The sequence below is a fragment of the Schistocerca gregaria genome, chromosome 3, assembly GCF_023897955.1.
Source record: "Schistocerca gregaria isolate iqSchGreg1 chromosome 3, iqSchGreg1.2, whole genome shotgun sequence".
Lineage (NCBI taxonomy): Eukaryota > Metazoa > Arthropoda > Insecta > Orthoptera > Acrididae > Schistocerca > Schistocerca gregaria.
The window spans coordinates 569,179,006-569,196,026 of NC_064922.1; the positions used below are offsets into that span (position 1 = coordinate 569,179,006).

General features: G+C 43.3%; 1 protein-coding gene across 1 annotated transcript in view; it reads right to left on the reverse strand.

Moving 5' to 3' along the window:
- Positions 1-207: 207 nt before the first annotated feature.
- LOC126356129 (para-nitrobenzyl esterase-like) overlaps positions 208-17,021 on the reverse strand; it is a 67,658-nt gene continuing 50,844 nt past the window's right edge. Inside the window, exons 8-10 of the mRNA XM_050006836.1 lie at positions 11,503-11,632; positions 3,890-4,022; positions 208-655 (exon numbers count right to left, since the gene is read on the reverse strand). Of these exons, the coding sequence (XP_049862793.1) occupies positions 487-655; positions 3,890-4,022; positions 11,503-11,632 (432 nt within the window). The 3' untranslated portion in view covers positions 208-486. The remainder of the gene's footprint in view (positions 656-3,889; positions 4,023-11,502; positions 11,633-17,021) is intronic.

Genomic DNA, 17,021 nt, shown 5'->3' on the forward strand with positions numbered 1-17,021 from the left:
TCTGCATGAAATACCACAATACTTCAAACAATTACAATTATTGAAAGGAATGCCAAGAGAACGAATGTACTCAATCTTGTGGTTAGAAAAGAGATCGTGGGATTCGTGATGCGGTGGACAGATTTTAAACTTCGACGATGCTGTAGAGGAATTTAAGGCAGTCGTTAGGCAACAAAAAGATGATGGTAGCAAAAAGAAGTATACATGAAGGTTAAAACTGAGTTTATTTTTGCATCCACATTTTCATTTCGTGTATATACTTTCAAGGACAGGTTCGTATTAGCAGTCTGAACAATACGTTAGAGTGAATGAAGTAGCATTACAGGCACATATCAGGGCAATGATGAAAATGAAATTCAGCTGTGTGATATATTCAGAAATTTTTGGAAAGAATGACTAATAAGAGTATTATCAAACGCATCACAGTATGTTCTATGGTGCACTTCGTAACGTCGTGTGACCTGTAGTTGTTGAACACATCTCCCACTAGTATGTGCCAGGGTACGGCAGAAGCGGCACATTCTGGTTCCAGAAGTCCATGCGTTCGCTGTCCTTATTGTGGGCGAGAGTGAAGTTGGCCTGCATCAGTAGGTAGCTGCGGCTGGTCAGGTCATATGGCTCCCAGACCACGGGATCCGCCTCGGGCGTAGGGTTCCTGGAAGAGTACGAACAGGGGTGTCAGTCGTTCCCGGAATCGTACAAACCAGGAGTGTTGGCCGCACGCTGTTGTCTTATGCTTCTTAAAAGCTTACGTTGGGTCTAATAATTCCTGTCTTCACTTCTTACACACCAAGGAGATGTCGTGTTTTACATTTAATATTTCGTGCTATTTGTACATAATCGATGTTGTAGGTTTAATTTGTTTACGCTTGTGCCAATAGTGTTACAGTGAACCGTTCCCAGTGGCCACCTAGTTTGAGGCGTCATGTCACGGTTTGCGCGGCCTCTCCCGCCGGAGGTTCGAGTCCTCCCTCGAGCAGGGGTGTGTGTGTTGTTCTTAGCATAAGGTAGTTTAAGTAGTGTGTAAGTCTAGCGACCAATGATTTGAGCAGTTTAGTCCCTTAGAAACTGATACACCTTTGAATACTTGTTACAGTTATATACGGGGTCCAGCCACATTAATGTGACCACAGCCTATGTTCAACGTGACCATGCAAGAAAAAAAATAAAGAAATAAAAAATAGTCGAAATGGCTTTGCGCACTATGGGACTTAACATCTGAGGTCATCAGTCTCCTAGAACTTAGAACTATTTAAACCCAACCAACTTAAGGACATAACACACATGCATGCCCGAGGCAGGATTCGAACCTGCGACCGTAGCGGTCGCACGGTTCCAGACTGGAGCACCTACAACCGCTCGGCCGTGAGCATGGAAAAACCACTCGTAGACGGCAGGTGGCAGCACTACCGCTGGATGGTATACAAAGCATGTCGGGGGGACCGCGGCAATTAGTGCAGTTGTTGTGCTGTGGAAACAAAGCGATTTATCTCACGTCCAAAAGGGCATGAGCATTGGCTTTCGGGTCAATGGTGAAACAGTTCACGTGCCTCCGTGCTACAAGTACTATAAGTACACCATGCATGGCAAAATGATGCTATCCAAAACTTACGTTGGGGCTGCTCTGGTACACCGCTGGTTATAGATGACAGGGCTGAATGATAACTTCAGAGGTGTATATGGGTCAACAGACGTGCAACTGTTGAGCCACTGACCTCCTACATGAAGCAAGAGGCTACCAAACAGTGTCCCCTCAACGAGTATTTAGCGGCCGGTGTGACCGAACCGTTCTAGGCGTTTTAGTCTGGATCTGCGCGACTGCTACGGTCGCAGGTTCGAATCCTACCTCGGGCATGGATGTGTGTGATGTCCTTAGCTTAGTTACGTTTAAGTAGTTCTAAGTTATAGGGGACTAATGACCACAGCAGTTGAGTCCCATAGTGCGCAGAGCCATTTGAACCATTTGAGTATTTAGCGAACGTTGCTGCGTATGGATGATGTTTGGTTTGTGGGGCACCCAACTGCGCGGTCATCAGGGCCTGTACATCTCCAAGTTTTACGCAGTCCAATTTTTTTTTACACGATCCAATCTAGCCACTGTCACGAATAATGATAAAATATTGAGGACAACACAAACACCCAGACCGCGGGCAGAGAAAATCCCCAACCCGGCCGGGAATCGAACCCGGGATCTTGTTATCCAGAGGTGGCAACGCTAGCCACTAGACCATTGCTGCGTATGGGCCTCCATGGTAGGCCCCTGGTCATGAACCAATGCTGACAACTGTTAATCGGCGCTGAAGGATAGAACTTAAATTGACTACTGGTCATCGGTGTGAAATATAGAATTTGCACGCCTATACCGCCACAACTAGATGTCCACTAAGTGGCGAGTGAGCGACATTTTCAGGCGAATAGCGTCTTATGCTCCAACAACATGGAAGCAACCACCCGGCAGCGCCCAGGCTGGCGGAGTGAGCGTTACGGTCTTTTTAATGTTTTTGTATCATTCTCTTGGTTACTTTGTCATGCTGAAAGGCCAAATAGGTCAACACAAGTATGTATCTAGCCTTGAGGACACCACGTGCAGTTTGTTTTTCCTCGGCGCTATGGTATCTACAAAGGTGTCATACAGCTCGAAGTGGACCTGTGTGATTCGAGGAGCAGCAGAATTAGGTCACCAAATTCCCTGGACTTAAACCCAATCGACAATCAGCAGGACCATCTCGATTGGGCTGTTTGTGCCAAAGATCGTCAACCGAGTTATATAGCGCAGGTGGCCACGGCACTGGAGTCCAAATGGCTCCATACTTTTCTCGCTACTTTCCAAAATCTCACTGAGTACGATCCGGCTCGTCCAGGATCGGTCCACGATGCAAATGGCTCTGAGCACTATGGTACTTATCTTCTGACGTCATGAGTCCCCTAGAGCTTAAAACTACTTAAACCTAAATAACCTAAGGATATGACACACATCCATGCCCGAGGCAGGATTCGAACCTGCGACCGTAGCGGTCGTGCGGCTCCACACTGTAGCCCCTAGAACCGCTCGGCCACCCGGCCGAAGCTCCACGATGCAAAAAGGGATTGTAGTGGGTTTTGAAAGGTGGTCGCATTAATGTGAAAGCTGGTCATATTAATGTGATTGGACAGTGCATTATAGTCTTCTGTGATTAACCTCATTAAGCTTTGGCACTTCTGAAATTTATGATTACTTTAGTGGGAAACACTGAGTGCATAACGACACCTCTGTTTGAGGTGGCTTACAAAACAAGCTTTCGACCTATACTTCAGTATTCCACTTCAGTGTGGGATCCGTACCAGGTCGGGTTGACAGGGGAGAAAATGCAAAGAAGAGCGGCGCGTTTCCTCACAGGTTTATTTGGTAAGCGTGATAGCGTCACGGAGATGTTTAGCAAACTCAAGTGGCAGACTCTGCAAGAGAGGCGCTCTGCATCGCGGTATAGCTTGTTGCCCAGGTTTCGAGAGGGTGCGTTTGTGGATGAGGTATCGAACATATTGCTTACCCCTACTTGTATCTCCCGAGGAGATCACGAATGTAAAATTAGAGAGATTCGAGCACGCACGGAGGCTTTCCGGCAGTCGTTCTTCCCGCGAACCATACGTGACTGGAACAGGAAAGGGCTGTAATGACAGTGGCGCGTAAAGTGCCCTCCACCACACACCGTTGGGTGGCTTGCGGAGTATAAATGTAGATTACATGTAGATGTAGAAGTGGTTTGGGCAAACAATAGAAAAATTAAACCAGAAATTCCAGACGTTAATAGTGTTTTAGAACAGACATAACATCTAAAAATCTCAAGAAAGTAATAGTAGTACGAAAATAAGATAATAGTCCTTACCGTACATTTGTTTCATAGACACATACCCGAATTTTGCAAAGTTGGTCCAAAGGCGCAAAACATTTCTGCGAACTCGGTCCTCCTCGGACTCGGGATCCAAATTATACTCAGTGTCCTTCCGCACAAAAAGAGACGGCAATTCTCCGCTATGTATGACGCCTGAAAAGTTATGTTCATCACACTCTGAACTTCGCTAAAACAATATTACGTGCTATAGCAAAAAGTACCACGTATATTAAAACACCAGACTTTTGAAAGATGAAATGCTTTCATTATTTTAGCTTACAGATTTGTAATCTCGATAATTAGTAATTCATAAAGTATATGCCCTTGTGATAAGATTTTCCATTTCGCTAAGACTGAAAATACAAGTTATTCGAAGGGGTTTCAGAAACTGTTACACATGTCGTCCCATGCAGTACCACTGTGCAACTAAAGTAGCGAATTGTTCTTGCGGACATCGTTCTGCTGTGATGCCAATAACAAGGGCTTCACAGTGTGTGATCAAAATGGCGCAGCAACTGGGAACGAGCTCCAAAGTTGAACTGCGCTTGCAGTACCATTAATGCTGACAGAAAATTTAAGTAGCGCACAATTTCTTAGTTAAATTCTTTCAGAACACGGACCAAATGCAATGTCGCACCCAGCCGTGGGGCCTTGATGCGAACAATTTGACCAAGGACGCACTGACATTGGACATGCTGCCCGGGCAATCCTGATCTTGCGCCATACGGTTTCCATCTTTTCCCCATGCTGAATGAATACATGTAGCGGAAAGAGATTTTGCGATGATGAGAACGTTCACACAGTGATTCTCGCTTGGCTCCGAGACCGAGGAGAGGATTTCTACCGTCGAGGAAATCAGCGATGGTCAGAACGTCCCAGGCGTTTCTTACAGGGCGGTTGTTGAAAAATGGGGTCATATATCTGTGACACTTTGAAGTGTAGTACAGCATTTAATAAAGGTTATTTGACGTCTGTAATAATGAGTAGTTTACTGTAACGGATCAAGGAAGTAAAGGAATAGGAGAGTGCTGTTGAGAATTTTTCCGGTTTCTATGGCCATGGCCCATGCAACTCTTCTATCCCTGACGTTTCGTCCAAAGCTACGTTGGACGAAACGTCAGGGATAGAAGAGTTCCACGGACCACGGACATACAACCCAGAAGAATTCTCAGCAACTGAAACATTCTATTGTGAAAGCCTTCATTGTATGAATAAGAGAGTGACATAAGTAGCAAAGTGAAATTTACCAAGTTCGAATAGAACACCACTGCTCAACCACACGGAAATATCCACACGACTAAGCCGATAGGTGTAAACATTTCGACGTAGTTAGTGGGTCACTGCAGTGCCCAATCAACTCCTCTGTGGGTGAATATGCGCAAGCTCAGAGGAAAATGGTTAGACGAGTGCAGGCCAATCTGCTTCCATCATCCGTGTAACATCATGTAAGAAACGCTAAGGAGGACACAGTAATGGATATCAGTGGTTTCACAAAGCAGTTGTAACCCAGAAATAGAAAGGTTAAGCAAATACGAAACTTGTGGTCTAGGGGTTGCATCTTTGATTTTTGATTAGAAATCAAAAGGTCCTCAGTCGCTGGTTCGAAACCCACCACCACTTAAACGCTGATTAAAAATCAGCATTGGCGGCAGAAGACGTCCGGCATAAGAAGTCACCCTCATTCTGCTAACGGCCTTGCCCAAGAGGGCGGAGAAGTGGATACAGCTTCAGGGCACTCACCTGCCCTTTAAGTGGGAAAACTGCCGCTAAAGATGAAAGAATCAGTAATGGTCAAGGACATGAAGATGCAGAAGGCAATGGAAACCACTGCATTGAAGACACTTGTCAGGTATCCAAAGGACATGCGTCCTGTAATAAAAAAAAATATCGTGTTGATCTCTCCAGTCGCACAAGATTCCAGGATAGTCCCCCAATCGAATCTCCGGGATAGGAATGCCAATGGGGAGGCAAACATGAGAAAAAGATTGAGTAGTGAACGAAAGGATAATGTTCTAAGAGTCGAGGCGTGGAACGTCAGATGATTGAATGTAGTAGGGATGCTAGGAAACCAGAAAAGGGAAATGAAAAGGCTCAATCTAGATATACTAGGCGCCAGTGAAGTGAAATGGAAAGAAGACAAGGATTTCTAGTCTCATGAGTATACGGTAATATCAACAACAGCAGAAAATCGTATAACGGGAGTAGGATTCGTTATGAATAGAAAGGTGCGTTACAGTGAACTGTTCAGTGATAGAGTTGTTCTTGTCAGAATCGACAGCAAACCAACACGACAACTATAGTTCAGATAAACATGCCGAAGTCGCAAGATGAAAAGATATAGAAACAGTATAAGTACACTCCTGGAAATGGAAAAAAGAACACATTGACACCGGTGTGTCAGACCCACCATACTTGCTCCGGACACTGCGAGAGGGCTGTACAAGCAATGATCACACGCACGGCACAGCGGACACACCAGGAACCATGGTGTTGGCCGTCAAATGGCGCAAGCTGCGCAGGTTTTGTGCACCGCCGCCGTCAGTGTCAGCCAGTTTGCCGTGGCATACGGAGCTCCATCGCAGCGACGCACGGATGCACGCCAAGACCGTAGGATCCTACGCAGTGCCGTAGGGGACCGCACCGCCACTTCCCAGCAAATTAGGGACACTGTTGCTCCTGGGGTATCGGCGAGGACCATTCGCAACCGTCTCCATGAAGCTGGGCTACGGTCCCGCACACCGTTAGGCCGTCTTCCGCTCACGCCCCAACATCGTGCAGCCCGCCTCCAGTGGTGTCGCGACAGGCGTGAATGGAGGGACGAATGGAGACGTGTCGTCTTCAGCGATGAGAGTCGCTTCTGCCTTGGTGCCAATGATGGTCGTATGCGTGTTTGGCGCCGTGCAGGTGAGCGCCACAATCAGGACTGCATACGACCGAGGCACACAGGGCCAACACCCGGCATCATGGTGTGGGGAGCGATCTCCTACACTGGCCGTACACCTCTGGTGATCGTTGAGGGGACACTGAATAGTGCACGGTACATCCAAACCGTCATCGAACCCATCGTTCTACCATTCCTAGACCGGCAAGGGAACTTGCTGTTCCAACAGCACAATGCACGTCCGCATGTATCCCGTGCCACCCAACGTGCTCTAGAAGGTGTAAGTCAACTACCCTGGCCAGCAAGATCTCCGGATCTGTCCCCCATTGAGCATGTTTGGGACTGGATGAAGCGTCGTCTCACGCGGTCAGCATGTCCAGCACGAACGCTGGTCCAACTGAGGCGCCAGGTGGAAATGGCATGGCAAGCCGTTCCACAGGACTACATCCAGCATCTCTACGATCGTCTCCATGGGAGAATAGCAGCCTGCATTGCTGCGAAAGGTGGATATACACTGTACTAGTGCCGACAGTGTGCATGCTCTGTTGCCTGTGTCTATGTGCCTGTGGTTCTGTCAGTGTGATCATGTGATGTATCTGACCCCAGGAATGTGTCAATAAAATTTCCCCTTCCTGGGACAATGAATTCACGGTGTTCTTATTTCAATTTCCAGGAGTGTATATTGAAAGGGTAATAGAGTACATAAAGGGGGAAGAAAATCTAATAGTCATGGGAAAATGGTATGCAGTTGTTAAGGAAGGAGTAGACGAAAACGTTACAGGAGAATACGGGCTTGGAACAAGAAATGAGACAGAAAAAAGACTAATTGAGTTCTGTAATAAGATTCAGCTAGTAATAGTGGATACTCTGTTCAAGAAACACAACAAGAGAAGACTTGGAAAGGACGAACGGGTGATACGCGAAGATTACAGTTTGATTACATCATGGTCAGACAGAGGTGCAGAAATCAGATACTGGATTGTAAGGTGTAATCAGGAGCAGATATAGACTCAGATCACAAAGTAGAAGTGATGAAGAGTAGGCTTAAGTTCAAAGGACTAGACAACAAGAATTAATACCCAAAGAAGTGGGATACAGAAGTATTAAGGGATAACGAGGCTCACTTGAAGTTCTCTAAGGCTATTGATACAGCAATAGGGAATAGCTCAGTAGGCAGTACAGTCGAATAGACATCTCTGAAAAGAGCAATCATAGAAGTTGGAAAGAGAAACACAGGTACCATGAAGCTCACTGCGAGGAAACCGTGGGTAACACAAGTAATATAATGAAAGAAGTAAGTACAAAAATGTTAAGGGGCATTCAGGAACACAGAAATACACGTCACTGAAGAGTGAAATATATAGAAAGTGCAGGGAAGCTATGGCAAAATGGTTGCATGGAAAACGTGAAGAAATAGGAAAAGAAATGATTGTCGAAAGGACTAACTCAGCAGACAGGAAAGTCAAAACAGCCTTCGGTGACATTAAAAGCAAAGGTGGTAGCATTAAGAAAGCAACGGGAATCCCACTTATAAATGCAGGGGAGAGAGCGGATAGGTGGTAAGAATACACTGAAAGCCTCTATGAGGGGGAAGATTTGTCTGATGTAATAGAAGAAGAAGCAGGAGTCGATTTAGAAAAGATAGGAGATCCAGTATTAGAATCATAATTTAATAGAGTTTCGGAAGACTTAAGAGCAAATAAGGCAGAAGGGATAGATGACATTTCATCAGAATTTCTAAAATGTTTGGGGGGAAAGGGAAACAAAACGACTAGTTATGTTGGTGTGCAGAGTGTACGCGCCTGACGACATATAATCTCACTTTTGGAAAAATATAACCCACACAATTACGAAGACTGCAAGAGCTGACAAGTGAGAGAGTTATCGCATAATCAGTTTAACAGTTCATGCATCCAAGTTTCTGAGAAGTATAATAAACAGAAGAATCGAAAAGAAAATTGAGGTTATGCTAAATGACTATCAGTTTGGCTTTAGGAAAGGTAAAGGCATTAGAGAGGCAATTCTAAGTTGCGGTTGATAATGGTAGCCAGACTAAAGAAAAATCAAGACAAGTTCATAGTATTTCTCGCCCTGGAAAAAGCGTTCGACAATGTAAAATGGTGCAAGATGTTCGAAACTCTGAGAAAAATAGGGGTAAGCTGTAGAAAGACACGGGTAATAAACAAAACGTACAAAAGCCACGAGGGAATAATAAGAGTTTAATAACAAGAACGAAGTGCTAGTATTAAGAAGGGTTAACGGGGATGTAATCTTTCCCCCCTACTGTTCAACCTGTACATCGAAGAACCAATGATGGAAATAAAAGAAGTAATCAGGAGAGAAATTAAAATTCAAGGTGAAAGGATATGAATGATACGACGCGCTGATGACGTTACTGTCCTAAATGAATGCGAGGAAGAATTAATTATCTGCTGAATGGAATGAACAGTCTAATGAGTACAGAATACTGATTGAGAGTAAATTGAAGAAAGACGAAAGTAATGACAAGTAGCAGAAATGAGGACAGCGAGAAACGTAACACCAGGATTGATTGTTACGAAGTAGATGTAAGGAATTCTCCTACCTTGGCAGCAAAATAACGAATCAAGGACGGGGCAAGGAGGACGTCATAAGCAGACCAGCACGGGCAGAAAGGGCATTTCTGGCCCAGAGAAGTCTACTAGTGTCAAACATAGGCCTTAATTTGAGGATGGAATTTCTGAGAGTGTACGTTTGGAGCACAGCTATGTATGGTAGTTCAGATTGACTGTGGAAAAACCGGTACAGAAGAGGATCTAAGCATTTGAGATGTGGTGCTACAGGCCAATGAAAATTAGGTGGACTAACAAGGTAAGGAATGAAGACGAAATAAATATGCAGAAAACACTTACAAGGAGAAGGGACATCATGATAGGACACCTGTTAATACGTCAGGGAATTAGTTCCATGTATTAGAGGGGGCTGTAGAGGGCAAAGCTGTAGAGGGAAGGCACAGTTTGGTATAAATCCAACAAATAATTGGGGACGTAGGTTGCAAGTCCTATTCTGAGATAAAGAGGTTGGCACAGGAGAGGAATTCGTGGCGGGCTGTATCAAACCAGTCAGAGGACTGATGAGCCAAATAAATAACTAAATAAATAAAGTAAATGTAGCAGAAAGGAAGATCGCTGACAACTCATAAAGAGCGGAACTGATTCGGTCATGACGATAGACGTCATAAGCCAGACACTCTCCTTAAAGCCAAGAATACTCCACCTCGCAGTGGTAGAGGTAGTCGATCAGTAGGATCGACGGCGTTCAAATCTTTCGCTATCGATTCTCTGATTATTGTATTGTGACACCTTGTGAATGAGATTGTTCCTATATCGGTCATACTCTAGCCACCTTACGAGATGGCCACTGATCAGTTACGACGGATGATGGGAGTCAGCTTCCGGTACCAGCCGCCACTGACGGGTGGTCCAGGGACCTACCGTCTCGCCAGCCTGGGGAGCAAACACCTCCAGCTCTAGCTTCGCTTGGGGCAGACGGCCTACCAAACCTGCGGTCAGGATCAGCATTCACCACTATCTCACAGCATCTGACATCTCAGTCCAACAGGTGGAAGAACTCGGGCAATGACCTAGAAGGAACAAAGTACTGCCAGGACGTACGCGGGTTGTGGCCACCGTCATCTCCGCCATAAGCTTCTGACGGAGCGTGCTTTCCGCACCATGGACAGCACCCCGTTTACTAAGAGCCACCGACCTGAGCATAGGGATGATGAAGCAATGTACTTCAGGCTTAGTCAGACGCTGGGTTCAGTAAATTTTTCACCGGCTTGCCAAGCCACCAACCCCCGACAAAGATGCGGCAAAGAGTTGTATGCAGATAAATAAGTGAAGTAATATTTAATTCTGTCTTGTTGCGTCTCGCGATGCCAGAAATGTTCCTCGGCCATTACCCTAACAAAACACTAGGGGTTTCCAGCCCGGAAGTTGGCGACCCTTACATTACTTTGAGAAGCTCCCTAGTAGATGGCCATTTTTCCATAAAGATACAGCAAGCAGTACGCCTCACGTCTCGTAAGACCTAGTCATTGGCTTAGCGTTAGTTCCCTTAGTCTGCTAGAAATTACAGCTGACGTTAGGTGTTAATCTAATTTTTGTATAATGTGGAAACTAATAGAAGAAAAACAGATCGAAGAAAGAGGGACTGTCAGATTGTAGACGGTCGAAAACCATGGATGATACAAGGATGAGGAAGAAATCCGACGGGCCTGTTCCGAAGATCGAAATGGAATTCGTCGTAATCGATTCAGGAAAACTATGGTCATCCTGGTTGCCCGAGAGGGATTTTAAACTCATCGATTTAGGATTACAGAGGCGTAAGCACTCCACCACATTAAACGGTGAATTCAGAGAAATAGTTAAAATCTCGGTGTCTAAGTACAGCAATTTGTAAGCAAAAATCTTATAACGTGTGGGGCTATCTCCTCTTGTAAATAGGTGAATGTCTTTTCTTTGAATCACGTCACCATGTTGGACAGGTAGTAAACAGAAGTGACGCGTATCTTTGGGTACGTGTGGCTTTATTCTGAAATAGATGTTTCTTCTAGATACATAAACATTTTTATTGCTTCAACAACATCTTACTATGGATGATATAAAAAGGCATATTTTACGAACAGAAAAATAATTTAAATATTAACAATAAGATATAATGTCATGCGTTAAATTATCACAGATGGCATGTATGTAGTCATCCACTTACCCCATTCATTTGCAGGAACGTTAGGCCCGTGATAGTCGAACTCGTAGTAATACACTGGTACGTCAGTTAACTGGGCCAGTTTTCTGACCAAGGAATCGGTCGGCTCGAAGAAGGTGATGTCTTCGTTCAGCTAATTCAGTAAGGCAATCTTGTTATGAAATGGTACTCAATTTATTTTTAAATGTTGCTACGTTAACGAAATAATTAGTAAATAAAACGTGTAGAATTGAAAAATCAGTTGCATGCAACATGTAATGGAATTTGCAATTTCAACCATCCTGACATAATCTCGTGTTGAGAAGAGTATTCGACAAAAAAGTATAACAACTACCTTATAAAAAAATGGTTGAAATGGCTCTGAGCACTATGGGACTCAACTGCTGTGGTCATTAGTCACCTAGAACTTAGAACTACTTAAACCTAACTAACCTAAAGACATCACACACATCCATGTCCGAGGCAGGATTCGAACCTGCGACCGTAGCAGTCCAACGGTTTCGGACTGCGCGCCTAGAACCGCGAGACCACCGCGGCCGGCACAACTGCTTTATAGTCTTGTAACTTCAACGTACGCTCTTTAGAAACCCGGTAGACAGTAACTGAGCACTTTGGTCTTGACGATAAGTGATTTTTTTAATATTCTTTACTTCAAGCTTGAGTGAGATTTCATGTACTCAGTATGTCATTTACTCGAGTGGAGGCAGAATTTTGAGTTGGTCACGTGAAACAGTATTCGATTTGAAACAGAAGATTAATTGTGACTAGGAAAACAACAGGGGAAATGTGAATAATTCAAGAGAGTTCATTGGTGATTCGGATAAGAGATTGTTATACTTAGTAGTTAAAGAAGCATTTTTCTGATTAAAAAACAGCTAAAAGATTGATGTTGACAATTACACTAGAATTATTAGAATCGGTGATATACGTCTCAAATAAATTTCGTGATCTTGCGGGGAAGCGTCCAGAACGATAATAATTACATTTAAGGTAGTATTGTATCAACACGACAAATACGAGTGCGAAATAGGGTTGTTACGGTTGAAAGGCTCATCAAATAATAAGTGACTGTGTGTGAACTCCTATTTAGCTCGTTCTGTTTTACTTAATGTTGGCCATTGTCATACTGTTGACTGTCATTGTAATAATGTTGTAATTAAAAGTGCGACCTATAATACGAATAATTAGAAGATTTCCTAATGCAAAGAATTTACGATATCGTCCGTAAATTTAAAAGAAAATTATTTAGACGAACATTCGTGGAACAAAAGAAGGAAGATGATAATCTTGCAATTGACAGTTAATGGCAGATGTAAATGTGCATACAAAATTATTAAAAAAAGTTAATTTTTAAAAACTACAGTCTACGGAAGCACAGACACCAGGTGATAATTAGATACTTTGAAATAACAGATATGCAAACAATAAATATCTGGGAGATTCTGGAAGTACACTGTCATATCACAAACTAGTTATATTAAATAGGAAACGCAAGTATACAATGATGTCTATGTGGATACAGTGGTACTAAGACCAAAGCAATATCAGCCACAAAATAGCCTTATTACAGCGAACACTTTGGCGCTATGTGTATATGTGACTCTTCAAGATTTCCAGGCGCATATGTTGTAAACAGTTTACACGGGTTTGTCGCCTGTGTCGCTGTACAAATTCCACAATGTTTTCTCAGAGAGCTTCAGGTGGTCGAATGATGCTGGTGGCTAGGTACGACGGATGATGTCGCCACGTCGACGCCCCTGTATACAGAACACGCGCGCGAAGGATGCCCAGGGGCGCGGATGATGCATGCGCAGTTATTTGCCGATAGCTGGCGCCATACTCCAACGCCCTCTGTCGCAAATCACAGAGCGGGCCTCCTGCGCTGTCGGAGAGGTGCTCCGAGAAAATATTGTGGAATTTGTACCTCATCCGGCGGAAAATACTTGAAAACTGTTCTATTTTATATTTTGATCTTCTTATTACTGAAAAGCCAATGTGCTTACTGCTCATTACGAGTGTAATGTGCTATCGCTCTGTGATTCACATGTATGCACTTTAAATTACCGAAGGTATGGAATTTATTTTATTATGTACTACTGTTTCTGTAAAACTGTTCTTTTGGCAAATGTTAAAACTCGTCTTGTAGTAACACTTCTCCTTTGTTATGTTTGTAGATCAGAAAATGACAGCAAGCTGCTTTCGAAACCGGTCGTTCTGGAATAAATAATATTTAAAGATACTGGTTTCAGAAGAAATTTCTGTGCATTAAATTGACGGATCTCTCCCATCACACAAACGTGTGTAACCTATATTTTACTTTTTTGTTGCACGTTTATCTGTATTTTGAAGATGGATGGATTTCTACTTATATCTTTTGTTTTTGTCTCACGCTTGACAGTAAGCCGTCTCTTTGGATGAGTGTAGTCACTATGACTAATATCCAAGTTCATTAGATCGATGTTTAACTGTTTTTTTGATCTGGATCCTACGGCACGTATGACTCATAAAGTGTTCTCTTTTACTTGATCCATCTTCACACCAACTGCAAACTGAATGATAGCAGCAACCTACTAATATCACAAGTCTTCCTTTGTACTCATTTTCCTCTATCTTATGTTGGACAGCTGGTCTAACTGGATAAGAAAGAGAGCTTCTGGAGACTTCATAGACGGAGTATAAGCTTGTCAGTACGATGAGCCAGTTTCACAGCGGCCAATGGTTCGGTTGGAAGAGCAATGCATGAAATATACACTAAGATGAACAAGAAATCCAATGCAGCAAAGAGTATTGACTTGATTCAGAAATAACTATCACTGACGTGGGGCGATTTGGATACTGTGGCTCTAACTAGGGGGACCCATTAAGAGATACCATTACAGTTAGTAATGAACTTATCAGAGCTGGTGTAACAGTAGTGCATTGTTAGCGCACTGTAGACGGTATCACATAAGACAACCTACTACGTATCTAAATAGTCACATTGGACGCTAATATTTTATGTCGTAGGTCTTACAGTCGCACCACAGTGACATTCTGTCCCTTGTTGTCAATCTGTAAAACTATTTGCTATCTGCTTCTCAAACGTCCACGTGACCGGATTCGTTGTTCGTCTCTTTCTTTTGGCCAATATTGCACGGCAGCTCGTCACTGTCACTTTAGAGTTTTCCGTTAATGAAACCATTGGCTGCGGTAGCTGCTGTCACTGAGGTAACGATCTGAATTTGTGTAAATACAGCTACTTATATACGTATTTTATATATATGACTGGGTTACCTTATTAGGTATGTTCAGTCGCTTCCTAATTACTTCACATGAGGGGTAATTGTAAAGTTTCTATTATTATATCATAGAAAAAATTAAGTTACATAATTAATTTTCTGTCTGTTAGGAGGTACGTGTCTATAAGCTTGGTACACTCTGAAATGTCCGTGTTACTGTGCCGTACCACAGCGTAGAGGACCCAATAAAAAGCGGCACAGTCCATGTACAAAGTAGAGTGCTGTGCAGTAATTCGTTTGTGAATTTGTAGGAGAACAAGGGTGAAAAAGTCGATGTTGGGCTGTTGGAAGTATACAGCAATAATGCAGCGTTATAACACACCATTAATAAGGTGGCTTAGATGCCTCCAGTGAGGCCAGCTGCCAAGAATACGAGTTGTTGTAACTACTGGTTGTAACACAGGAACTTCTATGATCCGAAATTTACTAAGTACATTTAAAGCATGAACTAGTCACAGGGTACTAAGTAAATGTTACATACAGAATAACTGGTTGTTGTATCTAAAGTGGCATACTTTGTGGTGAACTCTCTTTAGAGGTTACAGTGTGAAGATCAACATTCGATTATAATTAATATCTACAGTTCCTGACTACTGGTTAAGGTACAGTGTAATAACACTGAAATGCTGAGAAATATGACAGTCATCCTCTGTTGATTTTAATTCAGCTTCAAATGTCAGGAACAAAGTCAACGGTTACCTAGGTTCGTCATCAAGTAAACTGTGATAGTATAATGGTGCGTGAAAAAATTGAGAGAACTAGACCCGGTGAAAAGTCATTCACATTACATCACACTTTACATTTTGCTTCTTAGCACCTGATGTAACAAAAAGCCAGTGTACGCATTCTGACGCTTCCATGAGAAATACAAAATCTGATGTGGGCTTTAAGTATACAACAGCTGAGCAGATTGTTCTGATGTTTTTAGATGAACATTAGGCCTTTATGCTCCAATAACTGATCCTTGAATGAATGTAAGTTGTAACAGAGTTCTGTTTCAAAACTCACAGATGAATGAATTAATTAATGATGACTGTATTATCGAAACGAAGTGTGACCACACAAGACTGAATGACGAAGTGGTAATGCATTCCTTTGAAAAGATTGCTAGAGAAATGAGGGCTCTAGCGCTTGACGACTTGGACATCACAATCAACACGATAGTGAGAAATATGGCAATTTTCTGCATTTTCCGTGGCATTTTGCACGCGACACAGGTCGCCGTCTGATGGTTTCTGTGACCGCTGCACAGGTTCAAAAAGACCAGCGAACCGAGGTGACAGGAGGAATGTTGCAGCTGTGGGGAAATGCGGGTTCAGCACAGCAGTGATAGCTGAAGACCTAATCGTCATCAAACCAGATGATGCTGAAGTGTTTTTGTTGCCACAGTGTGCCGCTAACAGATTACGTTCGTAAGGGAGGTACCATCACAGGAATTTAGTTCCTGACATGACGAAGCGTCGCATGACGTCGTTATGGATTTGCTTCCGTTCCACAACAACGCTTCACCTCTTTCTGCACCGACCACTGTGACACACACAGTAGCTTTGGGCTATCAAATTTTGCGTTAAACCCCATATTCAACTAGTACGGCAGTATGTAACGTCTTCCTCTTCCGCCGGATCAAGGAGCCACTGCGAGCCACGTATTTCGAGAAGAACAACGAGGTGATTCGAGGTGGAACGGTTTCTACACAGCCAAGACGTAAACTGCTGCAGATGAGGTCTCCGCCGAGGTAACTATCGCTGGAAAATATCTTAAAGTGTTTATTAACCATTTTGCCAACAGTTGCAGTATTTACATTATGCAACTAGTTTCAAACCTTACAGGTTCATTTTCAGTATTTACACAGCGAAGCTGCACTGGCAGTGTCTGATTTTACTAATAAACATCAAAGTGGCAACACATGGTTTATAAATATTTGCAGAAGGAGTTCCACAATCCACATGCGACTCTTACAAGCTCAAAATCGAACTCAGTATACCAGGTTCAAAACGAACCTTTAAGATTTGAAACTAGTCGCCTCAAGTAAATACTGTACCTGTTGACAGAAACGTTATAAACGCTTCAAGAAATTTAATAAATTTGCTGATTCCCTGTCAACGAAGTGCTGAAACTGAAAAAAGCTGGGAAATATGTCATACTGAAGAGTGCAGATGTGGAGGAGGGCTAACAACATCGGCGTGTTTCATGAACGCAGTCGGATTCTTTCGTGCTGAAGCAGCGTAAATTAAAACCACGTGA